General features: G+C 50.1%; 1 protein-coding gene across 1 annotated transcript in view; it reads right to left on the bottom strand.

The window, feature by feature from the left end:
- Window positions 1-16,577, bottom strand: part of CFAP65 (cilia and flagella associated protein 65) — a 38,466-nt gene extending 21,889 nt beyond the window's left edge. Inside the window, exons 1-14 of the mRNA XM_028831128.2 lie at window positions 16,425-16,577; window positions 15,904-16,107; window positions 12,911-13,095; window positions 9,319-9,421; window positions 8,324-8,490; window positions 7,941-8,140; window positions 7,520-7,665; window positions 6,834-7,056; window positions 6,249-6,514; window positions 5,054-5,254; window positions 4,505-4,864; window positions 2,874-3,011; window positions 885-1,130; window positions 81-305 (exon numbers count right to left, since the gene is read on the bottom strand). Coding sequence (XP_028686961.2) covers window positions 81-305; window positions 885-1,130; window positions 2,874-3,011; window positions 4,505-4,864; window positions 5,054-5,254; window positions 6,249-6,514; window positions 6,834-7,056; window positions 7,520-7,665; window positions 7,941-8,140; window positions 8,324-8,490; window positions 9,319-9,421; window positions 12,911-13,095; window positions 15,904-16,107; window positions 16,425-16,577 — 2,817 coding nt within the window. The remainder of the gene's footprint in view (window positions 1-80; window positions 306-884; window positions 1,131-2,873; window positions 3,012-4,504; window positions 4,865-5,053; window positions 5,255-6,248; window positions 6,515-6,833; window positions 7,057-7,519; window positions 7,666-7,940; window positions 8,141-8,323; window positions 8,491-9,318; window positions 9,422-12,910; window positions 13,096-15,903; window positions 16,108-16,424) is intronic.
- Window positions 16,578-24,489: the final 7,912 nt, after the last annotated feature.

Raw genomic sequence — 24,489 nt, forward strand, 5'->3', positions numbered from 1 at the left:
AAGTCTGGGCTGTGATAGGCACAAGTAAGAGATGACAGAGGTGAAGGCTGCCGTCACTTGGCAGGAGGGGAGTCACTCACAAGTCTCTCGTTGGGCTGGATTAGCCCCCTGGAGGGCTGGACAGCCAGCAGCTTTCGGTGCTGCTCAGAGACCTTCCACTCGAACTGCAGGGGCAGACGCGAGGGGTTGCGGAAGGTGAAGGGGCTGGTGGAGGAGCAGCCCACCCAGGTGGGCTTGAAGTAGAGGCTTTTGTGGGTGTCCAGCTTCAGCTGCAGCGGCTCCTCCCGGCTGTACATGCTCACCTCCTAGAGCCAGAGGAAGGAGGGCAGTGCCCTGACCTCACTCTGCAGTCCCAGCTCCACCCACATGTCCAGGAAGCCATGGCTAGGCAACTTTTCCCCCTTGAAGCGGGCAGTGAAAGGCCCTCTGCCAGCCTGTATACTGGCAGTTTCTGTCAAAAGCAGAGTCAATGGTGACTGGCCCAGGAGATAATTCTTGAAAAGAACTCAGGGACTGAGAGAGGATCTATAGACCATTTCATGGGGCCAGACATGGACCCACTACCCCAGAACCTTTTGCTGGCCTGGCCCCAAATATCCCTCTACCACCTGCAGGTGTCTTGCCTCCCCCAGATCCTTCCTCTGGGTTCTCTGCACCCTCTTTCTTGGCCTCAGACCCCATGGGGTGGACAGGCAAGGTCCTGAGGGGTGGGAAAGTTGTTCACAGTGTGGTCAAGGGGGTTCCTTCCCTACTATGCTACTTCCTGGAGGGGAAGTGGCTCCCTGGAAATCTTAGGGGCCAACCCCAGAATGTGGCCTTGAAAAGGGTGGTTCAAGATTATGGCCCATTCCCAAGGACCCAGGTCCCCTACCTCTGCCTCCTACCTTGAGATACTGGGGGGAAGCATTGCACTGCAGGTAGAAAGTGTGCTGCTTCCAGGAGCTGCCCTTGGGGTAGGTGCAGATGAGGAAGATCTGGTGGGCCCCGGGTGCCACAAGGCCCGAGGTGGGCCGAAGGATGACGTCTGAGCCTCTCTGGGGGGGCAGGCTGAAGGTCAGCAGCATGCAGTCTTTGTTGACCAGGAGCAGGCTGCGGTAGGTGGGCTCACCGGAGGACACTGCTGGAAACAGCTGGGGGTGGGAGAGGAGGAAAGTGGCCCTCGCTCAGAGTTCCATCCTGGGACACAGGGCCGAATGGGGGCTTGGGAGGAGTTGTCTCCAAGGAAATCCGAGGTGCTGCCCTGCAGCCCAGTCAACGCCCTGGGAACAGGGAATTGAAGGAGGCCATGAGCTGACACCAAAGAATGCTTTTGTTCTCCAGAGACCTCCAGACAGGGAGACAGGGGGCCACAGGCCCCTGGGAAACTCAGGCCTCCAAGGCCGCTCCTCAAGGATAAAGTAGAAATTGTTTCATTTTAGGGTGTCTTTGCATCACCCTTTGGATAACTCATTTTCAGAGAGCCTGGTCCAGAAGCTCTTGGGCTGCAGTAACTAATCCCTTCGGGCCAGGTGCGGTGGCTCATGCCTGTAATCCCTGCACTTTAGGAGGCTGAGGCGGGTGGATCACTTGAAGCAGGAGTTCAAGACCAGCCTGGTCAATATGGTGAGCCCCATCTCTACTAAAATTACAAAAATTAGCCAGTTGTAGTAGCATGCATCTGTAATCTCAGCTACATGGGAAGCTGAGGCTACAGAATCGCTCGAACCCAGGAGGCAGAGGTTGCAGTGAGCCAAGATCGAACCACTGCACTCCAGCCTGGGTGACAGAGCAAAATTCTATATCAGCAAACACAAAATAAAAAAGCAAGTGACCCTTTCTAGGTGATTCTCATGCAGGTAACTGATGGAAACCAGCCCGGACAATCTCAGCTCCCAACACTCTTCAGGCATCCAGGCTGTGGCCAGCACCAGCTGAGAGCTGAGCAGGCTGCAAAACACAAAACCTGCAATCCCTGACCAGAGGTCCCCATCCAGCTGGGGTGACAGTGCCTGTGTGTGAGCCAGTGAGGGAGTGACACCAGATCTGCTGGGCTGCATAAAGTCCACAACCCACCAGGAGGAACTGCCAAGGGAAGGGGGCTGAGGGAGGTATTGAGGGGGACTCTGTGAGGCAGGAAGGCCTTTGGGAAGCAGCAGCCTCCAAGCTGAATCCTGGGGTGGCATAGGTTCGGGATAGGAGGGCAGAAGTGTAGGTGGTGAGGGGAGCAGAATCAACCCAAAGCACATTGTCCCAAAGTGGTGCTTTTCCAGCAACCAGAAGTCTAATGCAAAACCTCCAGGTGATGGAGACTGGAGGAGACATCGAAGGCGAAACTGGATTGGAAGCTGGAGGTCTGGCCCCAGGCTCTGTGCTTTTCAGCCCTATGTCCTCTTGCTTGTCAGGTCAGGGCTTCTAAGGGCCTTGGGGTGGCCTGGGAATTATGATCTCCTGAGGATGGGGCTGGCTGTCACTCTCATAGGGCAGGGTGCTTCCCAAAGGCAGGGGCTGCTGGTGTGGCTGTCACATCCCTGGGCCCACACCCAGGACTTGGGGTAAACAGGACACAAACAAATGCAGTAAACAGGACACAAACAAATGCAGGAGCTGGAGGGTTTTGAACCTGAGAGTCACAGGAGCCAGTGAGTATTTCCAATGGAGCAGCAAGGGGCCAGCTGTCCAGGCCCCAGACTCCCCCCAGTCCCAGTGTCAGGGCCCAGAAGCAAGTCTTCAACTGGCCCAGATCCCCAGAATGGGCACGGCGGAGGTGGGAACAGCCAGGGAGGGTGCAAAGATGTGTTTCTGAGGCCATCAGAGAAGGCGAGAGGGATCTGCAGGCCAAGGCAGAATCTAGGGCTCTTCTGTCTCCCTCCCACTGTTGCTGGGACCACACTCACCTTGGGGACATCTAGGGAATACTGGGGGATGTGGTGCTCAAAGCCAGAGAAATAGCTGTGGCCTTGCGCCCGCACCGTCAGGCACCAGGATGGGCACATGGTACAGTCCTCCTCAATATTACTGTAGTTCTGCAGGACCTGCAGGGGGGCCAGACCCACGGAAAAGCTCAGAGTCCTGTGTCTGCCCTGTGGGGTGCCCCACCTTGCCCCTCCCTACCCTTGTGCTGCAGGAGTCCTACACTGGACACAGACAGGAGGGCCTCCCTGGGAAGACAGTGCAGAGAACAAGCATCCCAACCAAGTCCCTCCCGCGGGGAGCTAGGCCCTGCGTCCATACAGCAACGCTCTCTTTAGTCCTCACAACCCAGGAGGAGGGTGGGGCTGGGATGTGAAAGCACCATTCATTCTGTAGGAATGAGCCTAGAGAAGCGCTGGCCAATAGAAATATCATGTGAGCCACAAATGCCAGCCGCAAATGTCATTTTAAATGTTCCAGTAGCCACATTAAAAAAGTAAAACACGTGAAGTTAATGTTAATAGTATATTTTATTTAACCCAATAGATCTAAAATCTTATCACTTTAACATATAACCAATATAAAATTAGTAATGAGATATTTTACATTCTTTTCATACTAAGTCTTTGAAATCCAGTGTGCATTTTACACTCACAGCACTTCTCAGTTGGGACCAGCCACATATTAAGAGCTCAGTAGCTACGTGTGGCTGACAGTGGCTGTACTGGACTGTGCAGGTCTACAGCCTGTAACCTAAATATCTGACAGGCTCAGCCTCAGCAGAGCCAGGCGTCTACAACCTTGTTCCTACAAACCTCCACGTCACCCCACTGCCAAGGCATTAGGATGGAGGCAACTAAAGCCTCCACTTCGGAAAGCCTCCTCAAAAAATCGGATGTGGTCTTAAGTTTAGAGATGACAAGATCAGAACTCAGAGACATTAAGGAACTTGCCCAAGGTCACACAGCTGGTAAGTGACCCTGATCTTGACTGCACAGCCCTACTCTTCTCTGGGCCCCAACACATTGGCCAATGGGCAAGGGCAGTGGGGTGGGCAGAGCCAATAAGAAAGGGACAGGCAGTACTAACGGATGAGGAGAGAGCACCATGCATCTGGGGCCAGAACAGCAGGGCTGGGGACAGCCAGCACTCAGAGTTCCCTGACCCAGGGAAGCTGAGCTAGAAGCCCCTCCCATCACAATCACCTGGTGCTGCTGACTTTGTCTCCAGGCCCAGGTTCCTGCCCACTCGAAGCTCCTTTAGAGGGACCACTTCTTAATTCAAGTACTAGTAGAGAAGCCAGGAGGCCTCCTAGCCAGGAACCCCAGGGAGTGTCCCCCTGTGCACCCAGTTTTCCCAAACAGCTCGATCTCAGCTGAATCCTCCCTTGGAGGGGAGGGGAAACTTACATAAGAATGAGAAAATCAGATGGACCTAGCTGGGCCAGGAGCTTTGGAGGAGACAAACCCATAGGGGCTGCTGTCCAGCCAACAGAAAGCCTGGCACGCAGAGGATGGAGCCCGAAGCCGCCCTCGGTCACCCCCTGCTACCCCACCCAGCCGTTCAGGCTCCCAGCAGAGACCCCGCATTCCTCCCTCTCATTGTGTGCACACACCTTATAGATGGCAAAGGCTTCGAGCTCCACCGTATAAAGGCAGTTGGGGTGAGGCGGCTGGAAGTGCAGGCGCATGGCCATGGACTTGAGAGGGGGCACGTCACAGGTCTCTGGGGTCACCCAGAAGGGGCAGTCAGACCTCCGTGTCCAGACCACCATGATCTTGCCCTTGGTGTGGTTCATCAGGCACAGGGGTATAGGGTTGGGGGCCTCAGGCCCTGGGCAGGCACCAAAGTCTACCTCGACAGGCTCTATACTGACGGGTGGGGGGAAGATGGTCATGTCGCTGGTGCCGTCGAAGAAGAACTCGGTCATGGGGGGGATATAAGGGTACTGCGGGGCCGGCATGTCCTCCAGATCCTGCATGGGGAAAGAGGTGGACAGGGCCCAACTGCCATTCCTCTTGCTGTGGCCCCTCCTGGACACACTCCTGTCTAGGAAAGGCTGCACCAGTCACGCCAACTACTAATGGTGCCCATGGGACTCTGGGGGCACGGGATTGCCCAAGAATCACTAGGGAAGGGATATGCAGCTGGGGAGGGCATGTACCTGGATGGGAATCATGAGGGCCCCGTTCTGGTCCTGCACCAGCTTCTTCTCCTTCAGCATGGCATCCAGGATGTCAGGGGGGTAGAGCGTCAGGCCCCGGGCCAGGTGTATATGGTACCAGGTGAGGTGCTGAGGCTTCAGGATGGCTGGCTTGGTGCTGTCCGAGTGGCAGGTCCCCATCAGGTCCAGGAACAGTGGGTCCTGTGACATTTGTCTGTGCGTGATGGGGCATGGGAGGGGTGGTGGGGCAAGGGGGTTGCTGGGGAGTTGAACTGAGGACAGAAGCTGGGCAGACAGGGTAACAGGTAGTGGGGCAGAAGCTCCAGGTGGCCAGTGAGCGAGCACTCAGCAGTGGTCTGGCTCAGCCAGGGCACAGCAGGAGTCCAGGGAAGGTCAGGAGAGAGCACCCCCGTCCTTAGGGCACTCAGCCATTGCCCACCCTCCCCCTCTGCCATGGTCCCTGGGCATTCTCCCACCCACCCTACTGCCAGCCCAGAGGCCTGCCAAACTAGAATTCCGGCCCTCCCAAGGGAGGAGAATATGCGGCCTGATCAGGCTTCCCTCTGGGCTTCTGTTCTTTCCTCCATTCCCAAGGCCTCCCCTAGCCCATACTAAACTGTCACGAGAATTAGAGAAAGGCACCCATTCCTCCAGATACACAGACACAGCCTGAGCCTGGGCACTAGCTCAGGGAGGGATTATGGGTTACATTTCAGCCCTGTTTGCCATCTGGGCCAGGCCCCGCTGGTCAGGGCACAGTGTGTCTGATCATGCCCAGGGGCCTAGGGTTGGGGTCTAACTTGAAAGCTCTCTGCCCTATGCATGCTATGTGGGGTGGCTCCAGGGAAGAATTAGTCTGTGAAGTCATGGAAGGCCAAGAAAAGGCAAAGCCTGCAGGGCTCGGCGGGAGAGTGGGGGACCGCGGGTCCAAACCGCCCTCTCCCAGCCCATGAGCACAGCAGTAGCAAAGCGCCTGGCCTGGTAGCAGGGCAAGACTAGCACAGAGTGATCTCCCCTGTGCCCAGGCCGCACACTGGCTCCAAAAGCTAGGGCTGGGACCCAGGAGTGGGAGACGACCAGGCAGACAGCTCTAGAAGTTCCAGAATACAGGGGAGTGCCCACCAAGCCTTGTCACCATGACTGGGCCCCAGGGGAGCCCCTCCTCCCTCAGCCTCATGCCCTCCCCACGACTCACCTGGTGGTGGATGAGACAGGCCACACGCCGAAAGCAGATGATGGGGTGAGTGGGCTGGAAGGCACAGTGCAGGGTCATGCGGGCCTTGCCCATCAGGGTCCCGAAGGCAGGCCTGATGCTAAAGACACTCTCCAGGCAGTCCATGGCAAACTGGAAGTAGGCCGTGCAGTCTGACTGGTTCTCAATCCACAGGGGCTGCTCAGAGCGCTCCCCAAGGTTGACCCAGCTGAAGTTGACAGAGTAGTGCTGCAGGGACACAGCAGGGCCTGGACACAGGAGATGGGGTATTAGCTTCCCCAAGAATGTCTTAGACAAGGTCCCACTGAAGGGAGGTGGAACTCTCAGGGCCAGGCTACAGAGGCCCAGAGCCCTGGCAGCCTGAGCAGAACTCCAGCATCACTGGGTGCCCGTGGGACTGGAATCTCCAGGTAGTCACAAATGATTCCCCACGGCGCCACCAGAGGGCAGCAGACACCCAGGCTGAGGCAAGGTAGCCCTGGCTCTTAGGAGCAGGGAAGGAGCGCTTCAGAATCCTCAGCATGGGCTGCTCCTGTCCCCAGGGGAGACCGCTGGGGTCACCAGTACCTCTACAGAAACCAACGACTTTGAGCAGGGTCTTGGAGGCACAGCCAGAAGGCATGATGGAGAAGTAGTCCACAGTCTTGGTGTCCAGAGTCTTGGGGTGGAAGAACACTGACACGCATTTCTTTTCTCCCGGGAGCACGACGCCACGGGCCATGGGGCATGAGAAGGCCTGGTCTTCGGCCAGTTCTTCTGGGGAAATTTCAATCCTGAAGGGGGCATTTACCTGTAGGGCCAGGTAGAAGGACAAGGGGTCAGGTCGCGGAGTGGAGCACTGTACGATGCGATAGTCTATGCATTGTACTGGCGTGCCCAGCCAAAGGGGTAGGGGCAGCTGGCATCCACCCTGTGCCTCACTAGCCAGACTGCCTCCACATTCTGGAGAGAAGGAGCCGAGTCATGTGCCCCGCGGTGGACCTGCCTTTTAATTCTCCCCAAGGTACTATCACAGCTAACTGTGGTCCCGGGGTCAGGACAGTCTTAGGGCTGCTCGTGGCTCTGGCTGGGGTATACCCCAGCCCAGCCCCCAGCTGAGGAGAAGGACACACCTATTGACAGCTGACATGGGTTATATGAGGCTTGGGGCCAAAGGTGTAGAAAGAAAGGGGGGCATTCAGCAAGGCGGTGATTTTAGGAGACTCCAGTCCTGGAGGCCATGAGTCCTGCCGCCCCTCCCGCCTGGTGCCTACCACCGACGGGTTGTGTAGCCTGATCTGCCTCTCCGAGGTGCAGCCCACAGCAACAGAGCCGAAGTACAACAGCTTCTGGAAGCCCTCGGCATCCTGGTCCTCCAGGCACTTGTGCTTTATGCTCACCAGCAGCTGGGCGCACTTGGCTGGGTCGGAGATGGGGGAGTCTTGGGGGAAACCGCCAGGGCCTCTGTGGCCCCAGCTGAACAGCCCCTTGAAGAAGGCAGATAGCCCCAGGGAAAATTTAGTCTGTAGCATCATGGAAGACAAAGGCAAAGCCTTCGGGGCTGGGGGGAGGGCAGGAGGCCGGTGGAGGCCCTGTGGAGGGCAGGCCAGATGGGAGGTGGGGGACACTGAGGCCTGGAGGCCCCAGAAGGTGCAGCAGGGGCCAGTCTGGGGATGGTGGGAGGTCGGGCCTCACCCACAGCCTGCAGCTGGATGCTGCTCCTCTGCCGGCTGCCCGCCCCATACCAGCACGTGGCCTGCACCTCGTGGATGACGGCTGTAAGGGGCTGAAAGGTCACCTTGATCTGAGAGGCCTGGCCTGGCTCCAGGAGCCCCATGGTTGGCAGCATCTGGAATGGGCTGGAGAACTCCCAGTTGAAGAAGGTGGGCAGGTCCCTGGGGGTGGGGGGCAGGTCAGGGCACTGGGCTTCTGGCCCCTGCTCCTGCAGTAACAAGTCAGGGATGCTGGGCAGACCTCAGACTACCCCACCCCCACAAGGGAATGCCTGTCTCTCCTGCTTCCAGACACCCTCCTCACAGCTCTTGCTCTCCCCGCCTGCACTTCAGCCTCTTCCTCACCCCACATTATCCAGGCAGAACCAGGCCTCGGTCGTGTCCCCCACAGCACACATGGGCAGCTGCAGGGATGGCGGGCAGATCAGTCTGTGGCAGGGCAGGGTGGCCCGCAGGCCCACACAGAACATCCCCTCCGCTTTCTCAAACCACAGCTGGTCCACGTACTCCTTCTGTAGTGTGAGGCGGGGCAGAGGCAGTCACCCATCAGTGGCACTCAGGGACTGCACATCCAGCCCACCCTCAGCCACCCCCAACACAACCACTGAGGGGAGGGCTGGGCCGTGGTCCCCACGTCAGACTCTGAGGGGAGCTGGGCACCTATGTTGTCTTGGTCTCAAAGATTAGAGTCTCTTTTGTAGAAAAAGTATTTTGAGGAAATGTGGGTGGGGGGTGGCAGGAAGAGGCCAAGGAATGTAGAAGGGGTTTCTTTTTTGGGGGGGGGGAGTCTTGCTCTGTCACCCAGGCTGGAGTGCAATGGTGAGATCTCAGCTCACTGCAACAGCCACCTCCTGGTTCAGGTGATTCTCCTGCCTCAGCCTACCAAGTAGCTGGGACTACAGGCATGCGCCACCACACCCAGCTAACTTTTGTATTTTTTAGTAGAGATGGGGTTTTGCCATGTTGGCCAGGCTGGTCTCAAACTCCTGGCCTCAAGTGACCTGCCTGCCTCAGCCTCCCAAAGTGCTGGGGTTACAGAAATGAGTCACCATCCCCGGCCACGGAATGTAGGGCTTTCTGATGGTCAATATAATATTGCAGCCTCTACCCCCAGCATCCCCTGGGGAACGCCCTCTGTCTAATGAGATGAGGGGCCAAGCCCTTGACAGGGCCTCCCAAGCTGGATTGCTGCTGGAGTGGGCAGCATGTGTGTGTGTGTGTGTGTGTGTGTGTGTGGCGGGGCTGCGGGGGGGTGCTCCTGGTTGCTCTGTCCTGCTTTCTGTTCTGAGGTCACTGTTCCCAGGTGCCTCCCTGCCGTCGCTCACTGTGGCAGACCTTACCGCCTCCAGAGGCCGGAAGACGATGGGGAGCGTGAGGGTTATGCCTGGGCTCAGGAAGATGGGCTGAGGGATGACTGTGAAGAAGAACTTGGTCTTGGGGGGCCTGCAGGAGAGAGCCGGGAGGTGAGCACCTCAGATCAGGGCTCAGAACAACTGGAAGAGGCAGGAAACGAGGGAAGCCCTGCAGCCAAGGGAGCTTGAGTCCTTGGGACCACAGAGAAAGAGATCAAGAGATGAGCACGTGGAGGTGGAAACTCAGGGGTTTGGTTACAAGAGGACCCGTTCTCCTCCTCCCCCTCCTATTCTCAGAGATCTTCACTCTGAACAAAAAGGGAGTAGTGTTTGTACCTCTGATGAGTAGGGAGGCCTGAAAGGGACAGGGACAGGGAAGGGTTGCCCAGATTTTAAAGAGTCCCCAAGCACTGAGGCAGGGGAACCAAAGCTGAGGAGGGTGGGGCCGGGGATGCCTTTCCAGAGACCTCAGCAGAGCTGTAGCATCCCACAGTGGGTCAGAACCACAGCTGCTGCAGACTTTCAAAACATTAATAAGACGATGACATTGTCAGCAACTTTACACCAACAAATGTTTAAATTTAGATGAAAAAAATTGCTATAAAAATATAATTTATCAAAACTGACCCAGTAATTGTACAATAAATATTATGGCTGCTCTGCCTAAAAACACCAAAACATGGAATGGGTGGTCAAAAACCTTTCCACAGGCCAGGCACAGTGCCTCACATCTGGAATCCCAGCACTTTGAGAGGCTAAGGCGGGAGTATCATTTGAGCCCAGGTGTTCGAGACCACCCTGGGCAACATGGCAAGATACTGTTTATATAAAAAAAATTTTCTTTTAATTAGCCAGGCACGGTGGTGCATGCCTACAGTCTGAGCTACCTGAGAGGCTGAGGTAGGAGGATTGCTTGAGCTCAGGAGGTCATGGCTACAGTGAGCCATGTTAATGCACTATACTCCAGCCTGGGCAATAGAGCGAGACCCTGTCTCAAAAAAACAAGAAAGAAAGAGAGGAAGAAAAGAAAGAAAAGAAAGAAAAGAAAAAAGAAAGAAGAAATTAGATAAACTTTAATGTGTGTTTATGAGAAAACCTCTCAGCAAAGCAGGAATAGAAGAATATTCCCATAATCTGACAATGTATACACTTTTACAGAAATCCTACAGGAAATCAATCCTACCAGACAGCTTAATGGTGAAACATTGCAGTCCTTTACTCTGAGATGATAAACAAAACAAAGATGCCCCTATAACCACTTCTGTTCAACACTTTTCTATTTAACAACACAGTAAGGAAAGACAAAAAGTGTAAGGACTAGAAAGAAAAAAATAATGTCATTTTCCATTTAAAATACAAATGTGTGCATGAAAAAACAAGAATACTAACAAATAAATTATTAGAATTAATAAGAGGATTTGCCAAGACACTGAACACAATACCTATATAAAAATGACATTTTAAAAACTAGCAACAGACAGACAGAAATGAAACAACTAAAAAATATGTCATATATAACAACAGCAAAAATATAAAATACTTATGAATAAATCTAACTAAAGATGTGCTAAATGTCTATGGAGAAAACTTTATACTTTATTGAGAGACATGAAAAATAACCTAATGAATATAGAGATAGCCCGTGTTCATGGATTAAAAGACTCAATATTGTAATGATATCATTTCTCCCCATATTCATCTATAGGTCCAATTAAATCCCAATCAAAATCTCAAGAAGAGTTTTATGTGCATGTATGGTAAGCTGATTTGAATATTTATATAAAAGATCAAAAGAAGGGCCAAGAATAGCTAAGACAATCTTGAAGAAGAATTAAGGCCAGGCGTGGTGGCTCACGCCTGTAATCCCAGCACTTTGGGAGGCCGAGGAGGGTGGATCACGAGGTCAGGAGATCGAGACCATCCTGGCTAACACGGCTGGGCGTGGTGGTGGGTGCCTGTAGTCCCAGCTACTTGGGAGGCTGAGGCAGGAGAATGGCGTGAACCCTGGAGACGGAGCTTGCAGTGAGCTGAGATAGCGCCACTGCACTCCAGCCTGGGCAACAGAGCATGACTCTGTCTCAAAAAAAAAAAAAAGAAGAAGAATTAAGTAGGAGGACTTATACAACCAGATATCAAAATTTACTATTCATAAAAATCAATTCCATATAGATAAAAGACAAATATTAAAAGGCAAAAATATGAAGTCTTTAGAAGATACTAGAGGAAAATATCTTAATGACCTCGGGGTAGAAAAGGACTTCTTAGGAAAAGCATAAAAAAGCACCAATCATAAAAGAAAAAGACTGATAAAGTTGATACCTTTAAAATTCAGAACTTTTATTCTTCAAAAGACACAATAAAGAGAGTAAAGACAAATCATAAGATGAGAGAAGAGGCCGGGCGCGGTGGCTCAAGCCTGTAATCCCAGCACTTTGGGAGGCTGAGACGGGAGGATCACAAGGTCAGGAGATCGAGACCATCCTGGCTAACACGGCGAAACCCCGTCTCTACTAAAAACACAAAAAAATTAGCCGGGCGAGGTGGCGGCGCCTGTGGTCCCAGCTACTCGGGAGGCTGAGGCAGGAGAATGGTGGGAACCCGGGAGGCGGAGCTTGCAGTGAGCTGAGATCTGGCCACTGCACTCCAGCCTGGGCGACAGAGCGAGACTCCGTCTCAAAAAAAAAAAAAAAAAAAGATGAGAGAAGATATCCACAACACATAACTGGCAAAGGGTTTTTAATTGGGATAAGAACTTATACCAAAAAGGAGAAAGAAAAGATAATGTAATAGAAAAATGGCCACAGACTTGATCATAAATTTCACACATGAAGAAATGCAAAGGGTCAATAACCTACAAAAAGACACTCATCCTCATTCATCAGTAATCAGGGAAATGCACATTAAAACCACAAGTTACCATTACTGGCAAAAATTTTAAATTCTGACAATAGCAGTTATTGGTAAGGATGTGGAGGAATGGGAACTCTCTAACGCTGCTGGTGGGCGTCTAAAGAAATCTGTGCACTTTGGGAAACAATTTGGTTTATCTACAGAAAGTGAACAGGTACATGGCCTAAGCCTCAGCAATTCTACTCCTGTGTCTATTCCCCAGAAAAGACAGAAGGTGGAGCAAGGTGGCAGAATAGATGGCTCCATCCCGCAAGGACACTAATTTAACAACTACGCAGAAAAACAAACAAGCAAACAAAAAACCACTTTCATAAGACCCCAAAATCACGTGAGCCTTCATAGTACCTGGTATTCCCCAGAAAAACTCTCGTACTTATGTAACTGGACACATATACACGAATGTTGGTAACAGTCCCAAACTAGAAACAGTCCAAACTCGCTTCATTCTGGATGAATGCATTATGGTACAGGCACACATTGGGACACTATACCACAATGAAAAAGAATAGACTATAGCTGCACAATTATTCATACTGCACGTGTTTTAAACACTCACTGGCTTTTATATGGCATGTTGAAGGTTTTTTGTTTGCTTTGTTTTGTTTTGAAGAGAGCCTGCTTTCAGGGCTCAATGCTCTGGCACTGGGTCCTTGATCCCTTATACTGGTACCTGTACTTCATCTTCTGGAGTTTCAAGGATCGATTTTTCAGAACCAGATTCCTTGTGGTCTCCTTTCCGAGCTCCCAGCCTTTCCAGTGCAGCTCCTCGGCCACCTCAATGCCCCAGATGACCCTCTTCTTCACTCTCTCCTGCTTCTTTGGGGAGTGCATCTGAGTGTCCATGGAGCTTGCAGGCTGTTCGGGTGGCAGGGAGAAGGGGGAGCAGAAAGGATGTATCAGCAGGGTAGGATGCCAAGATCCAGAGAACAGGTGAAGGTCTTCCTCCTCCACCACCAAGAAAATAAAGGACAAGACAGAAAAACAATGATTGACACCACCCCTCACCCCTGGGGGATGGTCTGGAGACAGATAGTGAGAGGCAGGTAGGCCCTGAAGTCAGATATCACCTCTTCCAAGACTGGAACTGTTTTGCAACTAGAGCCCCTGCCCCCGAAGCCTTCCCTGGGCAGCCCCATCAGCCACTCTGTGCAAGCACACAAATGCAGGCTTCTGTTCTGTTCTTCAGTGCGCCCTCAGATACCACCCCATCAGGTACCTCCTCCCCTCTTCTTTCTCCCAGCCCTGCCCCTTGCTACAGATGCCTCTCCTAGCTAGAGCAGTCTATCCCAGGTCCTTTTCCAGACCACAGTTCCCTCTGCACCATTCCCTCTCCCATTCCTCAATTGGCTGGTGGGGCAGAGGAGGAGTCAATTTGTCTGCTGTTCACCTCACCCATCCCCTGACTTCTGAGGCCACTCTAAGGGCTGCTCCTGGTGATTGATGCTAGCACTGCCATGTGCAGCATTTCCATCTGTAATGGAAAATCTTTCCATAGGCTTATCCATCACCCCTTTCTAGATGAAGAAGGAGGGGGCATGGAAACCCTCCCTGGGGTGGTAAGGTGGAGGGAGGATGAACTGGTTGCCTTTTCCTACCACGGTCATTGCCATGAGCACTCAACTCATTGGCATTTTATATATGTGTGTGTGTGTGTGTGTGTATTTGATACTATATATGTGTATATATATATATATATTTTATACTATGTGTGTGTGTGTGTGTGTGTGTGTGTGTGTGTATTTTTTTTTTTTTTTTTTTTGTAAGAGTCTCGCTCTGTCGCCCAGGCTGGAGTATAATGGCACAATCTCAGCTCACTGCAACCTCTGCCTCCCAGGTTCAAGCAATTTTCTCACGTTAGCTTCCTAAGTAGCTGGGATTACAGGCACCCGCCATCATGCCCGGCTGATTTTTCTATTTTTGTAGAGACAGGGTTTCACCAGGTTGGTCAGGCTGGTCTTGAACTCCTGACCTCAGGTAATCTACCCACCTTGGCCTCCCAAAGTGCTGGGATTACAGGCATGAGCTACCATGCCCGGCCACCATTTTTTAAATCTTTGACCAAGTATTGCTTTTATATTGTTGCATAATATAAGGATATAGTCATCCATTCAACAGATATTTTTTGAGTACCTATAATGCACCGGACACTGTGCTAGCTATGGGACTACAATGATGAACAGGACCAACAAATCCCTTTTCTCTTGGAGCTTACATTCTCAGTTTCAATATTTACTGAGTGTGTCTGATGGCCACCATACTATTTTCTTTCCTGAGTCACCTATGGAAGAAAGGTGACATGGATTATGGGAGGTAATTTACTATAAATATCAGTTGGTGCATCAGCCAATGTCCAGGTAAGAAAACAAAAGCCACTCTGAATGTTTAAAACAGGGAATTTACTGTGGCCGGGCGCAATGGCTCACGCCTATAATCCCAGCACTTTGGGAGGCCAAGGTGGGCAGATCACAAGGTCAGGAGTTCAACACCAGCCTGGCCAACATAGTGAAACCCCTGTCTCTACTAAAAATACAAAAAATTAGACGGGCATGGTGGCAGGAACCTGTAATCCCAGCTACTCGGGAAGCTGAGGCAGCAGAACCGCTTAAACCTAGGAAGAAGAAGTTGCAGTGAGCCGAGATTGCGCCATCGCACTCCAGCCCAGGTGACAGGGCAAGACTCTGTCTCGAAAAAAGAAAAAACAAACAAACAACAACAACAACAAAAACCAGGGAATTTACTGCATAACCATGGGTAGTGAGGGAACCTGGGAGTTGGCAACATCAAGAAGCTGCCACCACACCTAGGTGAGAAGTGGTGGGGTCAATACAGCCTTGAGGCCTGTCTGATGGGAACTGGAGCCACAGGGGAAATGCAGCTGCTGACAGAGACACCGTGAACAGCAGAGAGAGGAAGAGAAATGCCCTGGCTTCTCCCTTCCTCCCACTTTCCAATCTCCTACTGGCTCAAAGCAGAGCAGGGAAGGGCAGTGAGTGAATCCAAGGGCAAACAGGCCCGGAATGGCACAGAGGACAGAGATGTCTTCTAAAACACGACCCTCCATTCACAGGGAGGCAAGGGCAGCACATCTAAGGAGCTAGGCACTGTATACCACACAACACAGACACACACTGTATCATACACAAAGCCATGCCCATAGTCACACCCCTGGACAGCTGCATCATCACATAGAGAGAACTACAAAGAGCTGCAAAAAGTAAACAGCATCCATACATTATTGGTCAAACACAAAGTCCTAGGGGTCAAGGCCAGAAGAACTTTCTGAGGAAAGAGAAATCCTAGCTATCCAACCAGCCTCTGACTCATTCCTCTCTGGCACTCTCCTATCCCATGGCCTCTCAGGCACTCACTGCTCCCAGCACTCCAGTGTGCTTGGTGCTACAATGGTGAACAGGACTGACAAATCCCTTTTCTTTTGGAGCTTACATTCTCAGTTTCAATATTTACTGAGTGTATTCAATGGCCAATGTAATATTTTCTTTCCTGAGTGGAAAAAAGGTGACAAGGAAAGTCTAGACAGGGTCTAGTGCTAAGATGCATAGGGAAGAGTCAGGGCCTCTCAGATTCCCACCCCAGTGCCCTGCCCCCCATGCCCTGCCCTGGCCCTGCTACACCCTGCTCTGCCTGCCCTGGCTGTATCCTTACCCGGGCACTGATGGTGCTGCAGGCACTCATGGCTGCACTGCTGTCATTGATGGCGGGGATGGCCACCGTGCTGGTACTCAGGCAGGATCCGCCAGAGTTCACGGTGTGGTCCCTGCTGTTCCTGGACCTCATGATGGAGCTTGGAGCCTGTGTAAGCATCAGGCCCTTGGGACACAGTCCAAAGGGAACACTCTGAGTATGGAGCTGGGAAGAGAGCAGAGGGTGGGGGAGACAGGAGTGACATGAGAAAGAGAGGCTGAGGGAGGAGACTCTCATAGCCATCCTTGTCATGGAGGAAAGGGTCTGCTTTCCAGCTCTGGCAACAGGTGCTAGGTGGCACCATGAGGAATGAGGCTGTACACGAGATCCAGGGCTTTGCCTGGGAGCCTAGGGACTCACCATCAGGAAAGGCACTCCAAAGAGAGACTTGGGAACAAGGCCTACCCCACTATGCCCCTCCGTGGCCACTCTTGGCACTGCTCAGCAAGCTCCAGTGGGTGTTACTGAAGTGTGTGCATTACCTTTATCTGGCTTTTACTCTCTGCTTGTTTCCTCTGAACGCTCTTGCCTCTTGTGAGATGAGGAATAAGGGGGAAAGAAGAGGCAAATGAGACTGACGGATTCTCTACCTTCTGGGTTTCCTCCACCAGTCTACAACCTGTTAAGGTAAACATCACTGAAATAGATCAATGGAAGCATAAGTCAATCCATCTCTAGAGCAGCAGGATCCCTGATGACTGTAGCTGAAATCATATGCAAATATATGTGACACATATGTAAAGGATATGCCAGATGCTATGTATGCATACATGTCTGTTTTCCAGGGGGAATGGCCACAGTTTTCACCAAATGCTCAAGAGGATGCTTGACCTCGATCTAAGGGACACAAAGTATCTCAGACTAGCTCTGGCTCCATCACCTTGAATCCCCTCTTCCTTTAGCTGGCTTCCCTTAGCACACACACTCAAGTGTGACTTTGTTACCTCTATAAGAGGACAGCAATTTTCACACTCACACACCAAGACTAAGCCAGCTCCACTCAAGCACATGCGGAAGTGGTTTGCAGATCCCTATGACTTACCACAAATGGTTCATCTCTGATTTCCCTTTACACTTGATACGAAGCCATCATCCATGACATCACAGAACATGGCACTGCTCCCCAAAATATAATGCAATCCACATGTGTACTTTAAAACATTGTAGTAGCCACATTAAAAAAGTGAAAAGACACAGGTAAAATTAATTATAATGATATATTTTATTTAACCTATCATATCAAAAATACTACATTGAATATGTAATCGATATGTAAATATCAATATGTAAATAATCGATATATAAGTCGATATGTAAATAATCAATAAATTATTTAGATACTTTACTTTCGTATTTTGTATTAAGTCTTTGAAATCTGGTGTGCATTTTACACTTATAGCACATCTCAATTTGGACTACCCATATTTTAAGTGCCGAATAACTACAAATGGCTATTGGCTACCACATTGGACAGCATCACTTTAATACCTTTTTTGAACATTTGTATATTTTTCAGACTACTCAGTATCCTCCCCCTCTTCTTCAAATAACAATCTCAAAAATAATAATGTCTATTAACATGTACTGAGAACCTACATGGCAGGCAGTGTTGTAAGGTCCTTACAGGGATTTTATTTTATTTATTTATTTATTTATTTGAGACAGAGTCTCACTCTGTTGCCCTTATTTATTTGTTTGTTTGTTTATTTATTTATTTGAGACAGAGTCTTACTCTCCTGCCCAGACTGGCAAGATCTCAGCTCACTGCAACCTCCACCTCCCGGGTTCAAGCAATTCTCCCTTACAGGTATTTTAATTCTTACAACAGTTTATGATTACGTGTGACTTACCCATTTATTTAACCTAAAATGATCCTTTTTCAAGTTTGTCGTTCAGTTCCTTATTTTAATGTATTCAGATTTAGCAATTTTAAGATCACCCTTTAGGAATTTATACAGTTCCATCAGACACTCTCTTATCCCTCCCCCACCACCCAGCATCACCCTTCCAAAGTGGAAGGTTCTGTTGACCCTGGTTTTCCTAGTTGGCAACATGTCTAAACCCTCTGGAGGGGACTATCTAGATTCAGTCATTCGTTCATTCACAAAGCACTTGCTGAGTGCCTATTATGTACCAGGTACTGTGCTAGGCATCAGACAAGGCAGGCAAGGCTCCTACCTCCAACTGTGAACTGGATGTTCAGATGAAGTCAAAGAAAATGTAAGCTGAGGAGACACAGAGAGAGTCCATTACTTCTCTGCCACGGGATGGTCTTGCAGCCCTGCCCTGACTCGTTAATGCCTCTGACCTCAGGGGATTGTACAGACAGCTCCTGCCTCAGAGCTCTGAAAAAGTCTCCACTCAACACATGAAACTATTCCAGAGAGTGCATAGAAGAGATGAGAGATGATGGGGTAGAAAGCTGGTCCAACCCATGTCATAGGGCTAGGGAAGTGGTCCCAGGGCAAGGGAAGCTGGATGCCAGCATCTTCTCAGACTCTACGGGGATAGGCAAATTTCTCCATCTCCTGGAGCCTCAGTCTCCTCGCCTGTAAAATGTGGGTTATCCTGACGATTTCACAAAGTTGATGTGCAGCTCGAATGAAACAGGATTTGAAAAAGCACTAAACAAATCTATGTTATAGTAATTAACAACCATAACTTCCCCACTAGCCTGCACTATTCTTCCAAAAGACTCACACATCTGCAGTCGTTGTGAAGAGACTGGGCAAGAGAGGTTTTTCTGTTTTGTTTTGAATTTGTTTTGTTTTAAATTGAAGTTTCCAATTTCGAGAACTTTGAAAATATGTATCATGAGCTTCCTTTATTTGCCTAATTGCTGATCTAAAAATCTCCAAGATAACCACTAGAAAAAGTGGCAGGTCGTCGTATAGAGTCGAGGGAGAAAGAAATAGATGAAACAAAGGGGGACAAAATACACTTAGAGCTGCCTCTCCTTTCTCTTCGGGATCTTTAGTCTGATTGATCTCGCCCAAGACTCAGTCCCATGGGGCTCTCTGAAGAGCATGGAGGGGACCTCTGGCCACGATTTCCCGAAGGATAGGGTCTCCCGGGACAGACACCTTCCCTGGCCACTCGCGCCGCTCCCTAGGACCCTGGGACCCTGGGACCCTGGGACTAACGCTCAGAACTTACATCGCCGCCATATTGCCGTCTCCATAGACACAGGACGCGCAGGAAACGGCGTCTTCAGATATCCCAGGGCAACGACGGCAGCCCGAGTGAGGCAAGATTCGTAGAAGGCGAATGCGCCGCCCAAGTTTATTTTCTGTATTCAGTTTTGATTCCCTGATTTTTCCTGCTGGCAGTAACTGCGGGCTTCTACCTGTCGCGACATGGTAATGTAGAGCCCCCTAGTTGTCGTGACGTTCCAGCAATCATGACTTTAATTGACGACCAAATTCGCAGGAAGCTCCTCGGTGGGCTTGGCACTCTCACACGCATAGAGACAGAACCTCATTCTCTGTGATTGCAATTGTTAACTTAAAAGCAGCCCGCAGTTATTTCTTATTTGAATATTGCTTTGCAAATAGATCCCTTTTGCTGATGACAGGGAAGGTGTCCTCTGCGTTTTCTCCCGGCATTTCTTCTTGCTCAGCAACAAGAAAAACAACTCTTGAAGGGATCGGAAGGTTAACGTATAAAGGAATTATTATACATAATGTAGACTTTTGGAAGCCCGTTGGTTCATTTGCTGGCATGTGTGTTGGAGGAAGGGTCCCATTTTGTGAAGACTCCTTAGTACGTGAAGCTGAAAGTCTCAAAGTTACTCTTGGGTAACTAAGGATATTTTGCTCCCCAAGACAGCGAACCGGTTTCCTTTCAGATGGAAGGGGAAACGTGACTAGACGGAGAGAGCTTAGTGAGTGGAGGGGTAAACACAGAAGATAAGCTATCATTTTGGGAGAGTTGGAGTTGACTTGTGAAAGGTGAAAGATGGACTGAGATGACAAAGTGGCCTGAGCTGGCCTGGGAGATCACATGGCCAGAGACTGGCAGGGCTGGAGGGAAGGGGCAGGCAAATAACGCCAGCATGATTAGTAGTTTTCCGGGAATCAAAGAATGTGGAACTCAGTGAGCTTTTCACTGGTTTTAACGGGATTCTCAGAATCTGAAACCTGCACTTTGGACATGACGACTTTTACGCTGTTTGTAGTTTCTATAATGATTTCCTTTTTGTTTTTCCCCAAATTCTTTTTGAAATGGTCAGCCTGACTCAGCTAGACCTTAGGGACAAGGAAAGGAACTGGTTCACTTTTAGGATAAAAAGAAATAGGGACTTTGGGGGCAGGGTTTTGTGTTGGCCCCAGGAATCTCAGTGGGAAAACCCCAAGGAGGAAGAACAGCTCATGCTAAAGGCGTCCTTGTGCCTCTTCACTGGGGAGCCTCCTTCCAGAGCTCTTGCCTGCTCAATGGTGGATTCTGGGTTTGGAAAAATTAAAGGGGATGGTTCCTCCTCTTAACAGGGCCCCTGTAGGCTCTGCTTCTGTAGGTGTCTACCTGCCTCCTAGAAGCCCTGATGCCTAGTGACTGCAACTGACATCGGTGGACTCCCAGGGAGAAGCCTGTGTGCTGGACTTTGCCCAGGGAGGCACACACATGGAAAGAGGCTTCACAACAGATTGAGCCTGAGGAGGGAAAAGAGGAAGCTGGGTTTGCTTTGAAACTCTCCCTTTCCAGGAGCCCAGAACCAGCGAAATAATGGGTACTGGGACCTGTTGATCATATTCTCCCTAGACCCAAAAATAGATCATGGGGGAGGCGACCAAGTGTGGTAGCTCACACCTGTAATGCCCACTCTTTGGGAGGCTGAGGCTAGTGGATCAGGAGTTTGGTCAGAAGTTCAAGACCAGCCTGACCAACAGGGTGAAACCCTGCCTCTACTAAAAACATAAAAATTAGTCGGGCATGGTGGCTCATGCCTGTAATCCCAGTTACTCGAGAGGCTGAAGCAGGAGAATTGCTCGAACCTGGGAGGTGGAGGTTGCAGTAAGCTGAGATCGCACCACTGCTCTCCAGCCTGGGTGACAGAGCGAGACTTTATCTCAAAAAAAAAAAAAAAAAAAAAAGAAAAAAGAAAAGAAAAAAAGAAAGAAAGAAAAAAAAAGATCATGGGTTCAAGACTGGGTGATGATACAGGAAACTGATTATCAGGATGTAGGAGAAGGGAGGAAGGATGGAAGGGAGATGGCCTCAGATCCTCCTGGCCTGGAAGCTGGGGTGAGGAATAATAAAGGTAAAAGCACACTCCATGATTTGAACTTCGACACACATACAAAAAAAATACATTTTCTAAGCTTCTTTTTCCCAGGTATCTTCCCACACCCCTATGCCCTCCATCATATAGAGAAGACCCTGGGCTGGGAAATCAGGTAGACCTGAGATTAATCCCCACTCTATTACTAACTGTCTGTGTGACCTTGGGAAAGTCACATGACCTCGGGCAAGTCACATGACCTCTCTGAGCTTCAGTTTCCTCATCTGTTACCTGGGGATAATTCTGAGAAGGCAGGTGGGAAAATTGAGTGATAAGGTATGTGTAAAGTACTTGACATATGGTAGGCAATCAACAAAATCTCTCTCTCACACACACAGAGAGAGAGAGAGAGAGAGAGGGAGGGAGGGAGGGAGGGGGAGAGAGAGAGAGAGAGAACATTCACTGAATGGGAGATCTCTGTAGGTAAGCCGCTCAGCCTTCTGCACACCTGCACCTCCTACAAGCATCCAGCCTCTCTGCTGCATGCTGGAGAAGTGGGAAATTTTTGCCATATCCACGTCCTCCTGCTTTGTTTCTCCAAGAAGGAGGCTACCTTGCTGCTCTGGATGGAGAATGACAAGAGGAGACACCAGGGTGCCTTGCTATCCAGTTACAAGTCCACCCAGATCCAGCACTTAGAAAGCCCTCTCCTGCCTCTCTCCGTCCTGAGATTCTGACTCCATTTTGAGTGTTGGTTCTGGAATCAGTTTGCATTCAAGTTGTACTTGAGGGATGGAGGTGAAAAGGTGGGCTCTCCTCATAAAAAAGGATGAGTTCATGTTCTTTGCAGGGACATGGATGAAGTTGGAAACCATCATTATAAGCAAACTATAACAAGGACAGAAAACCAAACACTGCATGTTCTCACTCACAGGTGGGAGTTGAACAATGAGAACACATGGACACAGGGTGGAGAACATCACACACTGGGACCGGTCGGGGGATGTGGGGCTGGGGGAGGGATAGCATTAGGAGAAATACCTAATGTAAATGACAGTTGATGGGTGCAGCAAACCAACATGGCACATGTACACCTATGTAACAAACCCGCACATTGTGAACATGTACCCTAGTACTTAAAGTATAATAAAAAAATAAACAAAATAAAATAAAATGTAAAGGTATACCGAAAACAAACAAATAAACAAACAAACAGAAAAAGAAAAGGTAGGCACTCCCACAGAAGCTCCTGTCCTCAGAAATGAGTGGGGTAAGTATTCTCAGCCCAGTCTGGAGTGGGAGATAGAGAGCGAGAAAAGCCTGTAGCTAAGAGGGCCACTGGGTAGTTTAGGGCTGGATCTAGGAGCAGACAGAGGACATTCTCTGCATTAGAGGGTCATGGTCCCCTGCAGCTACTGGTATTGGAAGGTGTTAAGAGACTGGTTGCAACTCCAGTCTGAAAGGGCTGCTGGGGCCCAAAACTGGCAGGGTTTGGGGATAGACTGCCAAATGGCAAGAAAATTTAAAGGAAAGCATTCCTTTCTGCCTGGGACCCCTACAGGATTTTCTTTTTCTTTTGTTCTTTTTTTTTTTTTGAAACGGAGTCTTGCTCTCCTGCACTGCACTGCCCAAGCTGGAGTGCAGTGGTACGATCTTGGCTCACTGCAAGCTCCGCCTCCTGGATTCACAGCATTCTCCTGCCTCAGCTCCCTGAGTAGCTGGGACTACAGGAGACCGCCACCACGTCCGGCTAATTTTTTTTTGTATTTTTAGTAGAGACAGGGTTTCACCGTGTTAGCCAGGATGGTCTCCATCTCCTGACCTCGTGATCTGCCCACCTCGGCCTCCCAAAGTGCTGGGATTACAGGAGTGAGCCACCACGCCCAGCCAGGATTTTCTTTTTATTTTATTTTATTTTATTTTATTTTATTTATTTATTTTTTGAGACGGAGTCTCGCTCTCTCACCCAGGCTGGAGTGCTGTGGCACGATCTCGGCTCACTGCAAGCTCTGCCTCCCGGGTTCATGCCATTCTCCTGCCTCAGCCTCCCGAGTAGCTGGGACTACAGGTGCCTGCCACCACGCCCAGCTAATTTTTTGTATTTTTAATAGAGACGGGGTTTCACCGTGTTTGCCAGGATGGTCTCCATCTCCTGACCTCATGATCCACCAGCCTTGGCCTCCCAAAGTGCCGGGATTACAGGAGTGAGCCACTGCACCCAGCCCAGCCAGGATTTTCTAACTCTCCTATGAAAACTCAGGCCCCATAGATAACTTTCTCCCTCTATTCATTGTCCCCACCACAGAGTAGAAAGACATACAAGCTAACAGTAGGAGGATGGAGGGAAAATGACATGAAGTCTAATCTCAGAAAACTCAAGTTCAAGTCCTGGTTCCAGCTTTTAATAGCTGAGCAATGTCAGGAAAACGGTTAAACCTCCCTAAACCTGACTTTCCTCATCTGTAAAATGGGAACAAACAGGATTGTAATCAAAATACGTAACAATTGGTAAGGTGTGTGCACCTATGAGCATGAGAATGGACCTGTGAGCTGGACACCAGTTGGCCTTAGAGCCAGAGCCAGGGTCCTGGAAGCCCACATTGTGCCAGGGTCATAAGGAAGCATGAGTAGTTTAGGGAGGGGACTGGAAGAGCGTCCAGGGCAATTTAGGGCTCAGTAAGTGACTGTTTACCACTGGCACCAAAGTATTTCCAGATATAAACAACCAGTACAGCCATACTGTACTAGGTGCAAGTCACACCTAAGGGCAAATCCCTACCTTATTAGCTACTGTATATATGGTTGTTTATTTCAACTTGAAATCTTTCCCCTTCTTGATCCTACTCACTGGGGAAGGAATTGTGAACACAGCTAACTACTTGTTTTCTTCTAGTCTAAACATTGCTCCTTCTCTGTGGTAGCTCTCCTTGCTGCTTTCACCTACACAGTCTCCAGCTGGTTCTATGACCAGCACCACGGACAGCTCCCGCTGGCCAGGCCATCCCACTTTCTCCTTCCTCCAACCTTCTATCGCCTCTTTCTCCACTTACCCTAACGCAGAAATCCCGAGGTCTGAACTGAATGACAACACCCCCGAGAAGACAGTACAGTGGAGTGGCTAGGAAAAAGACTCTGGAGCCAAGCAGACTGGAATTTGAATCCCAACACCATCAGCTATCAACTGCATAATATTTTCCTTCATTTCTGTAAGAACCAGGTTCCTCATCTGTAAACAGGCAAACCTATAACTGCTACCTCAAAGGTTATGAGGTTTATGGGAGACAAAAGAATTAAGAAACTTAGCACAGTGCCTGGTTCATTACAGGTTC

The sequence above is a fragment of the Macaca mulatta genome, chromosome 12 (genome assembly GCF_049350105.2).
Source record: "Macaca mulatta isolate MMU2019108-1 chromosome 12, T2T-MMU8v2.0, whole genome shotgun sequence".
NCBI lineage: Eukaryota > Metazoa > Chordata > Mammalia > Primates > Cercopithecidae > Macaca > Macaca mulatta.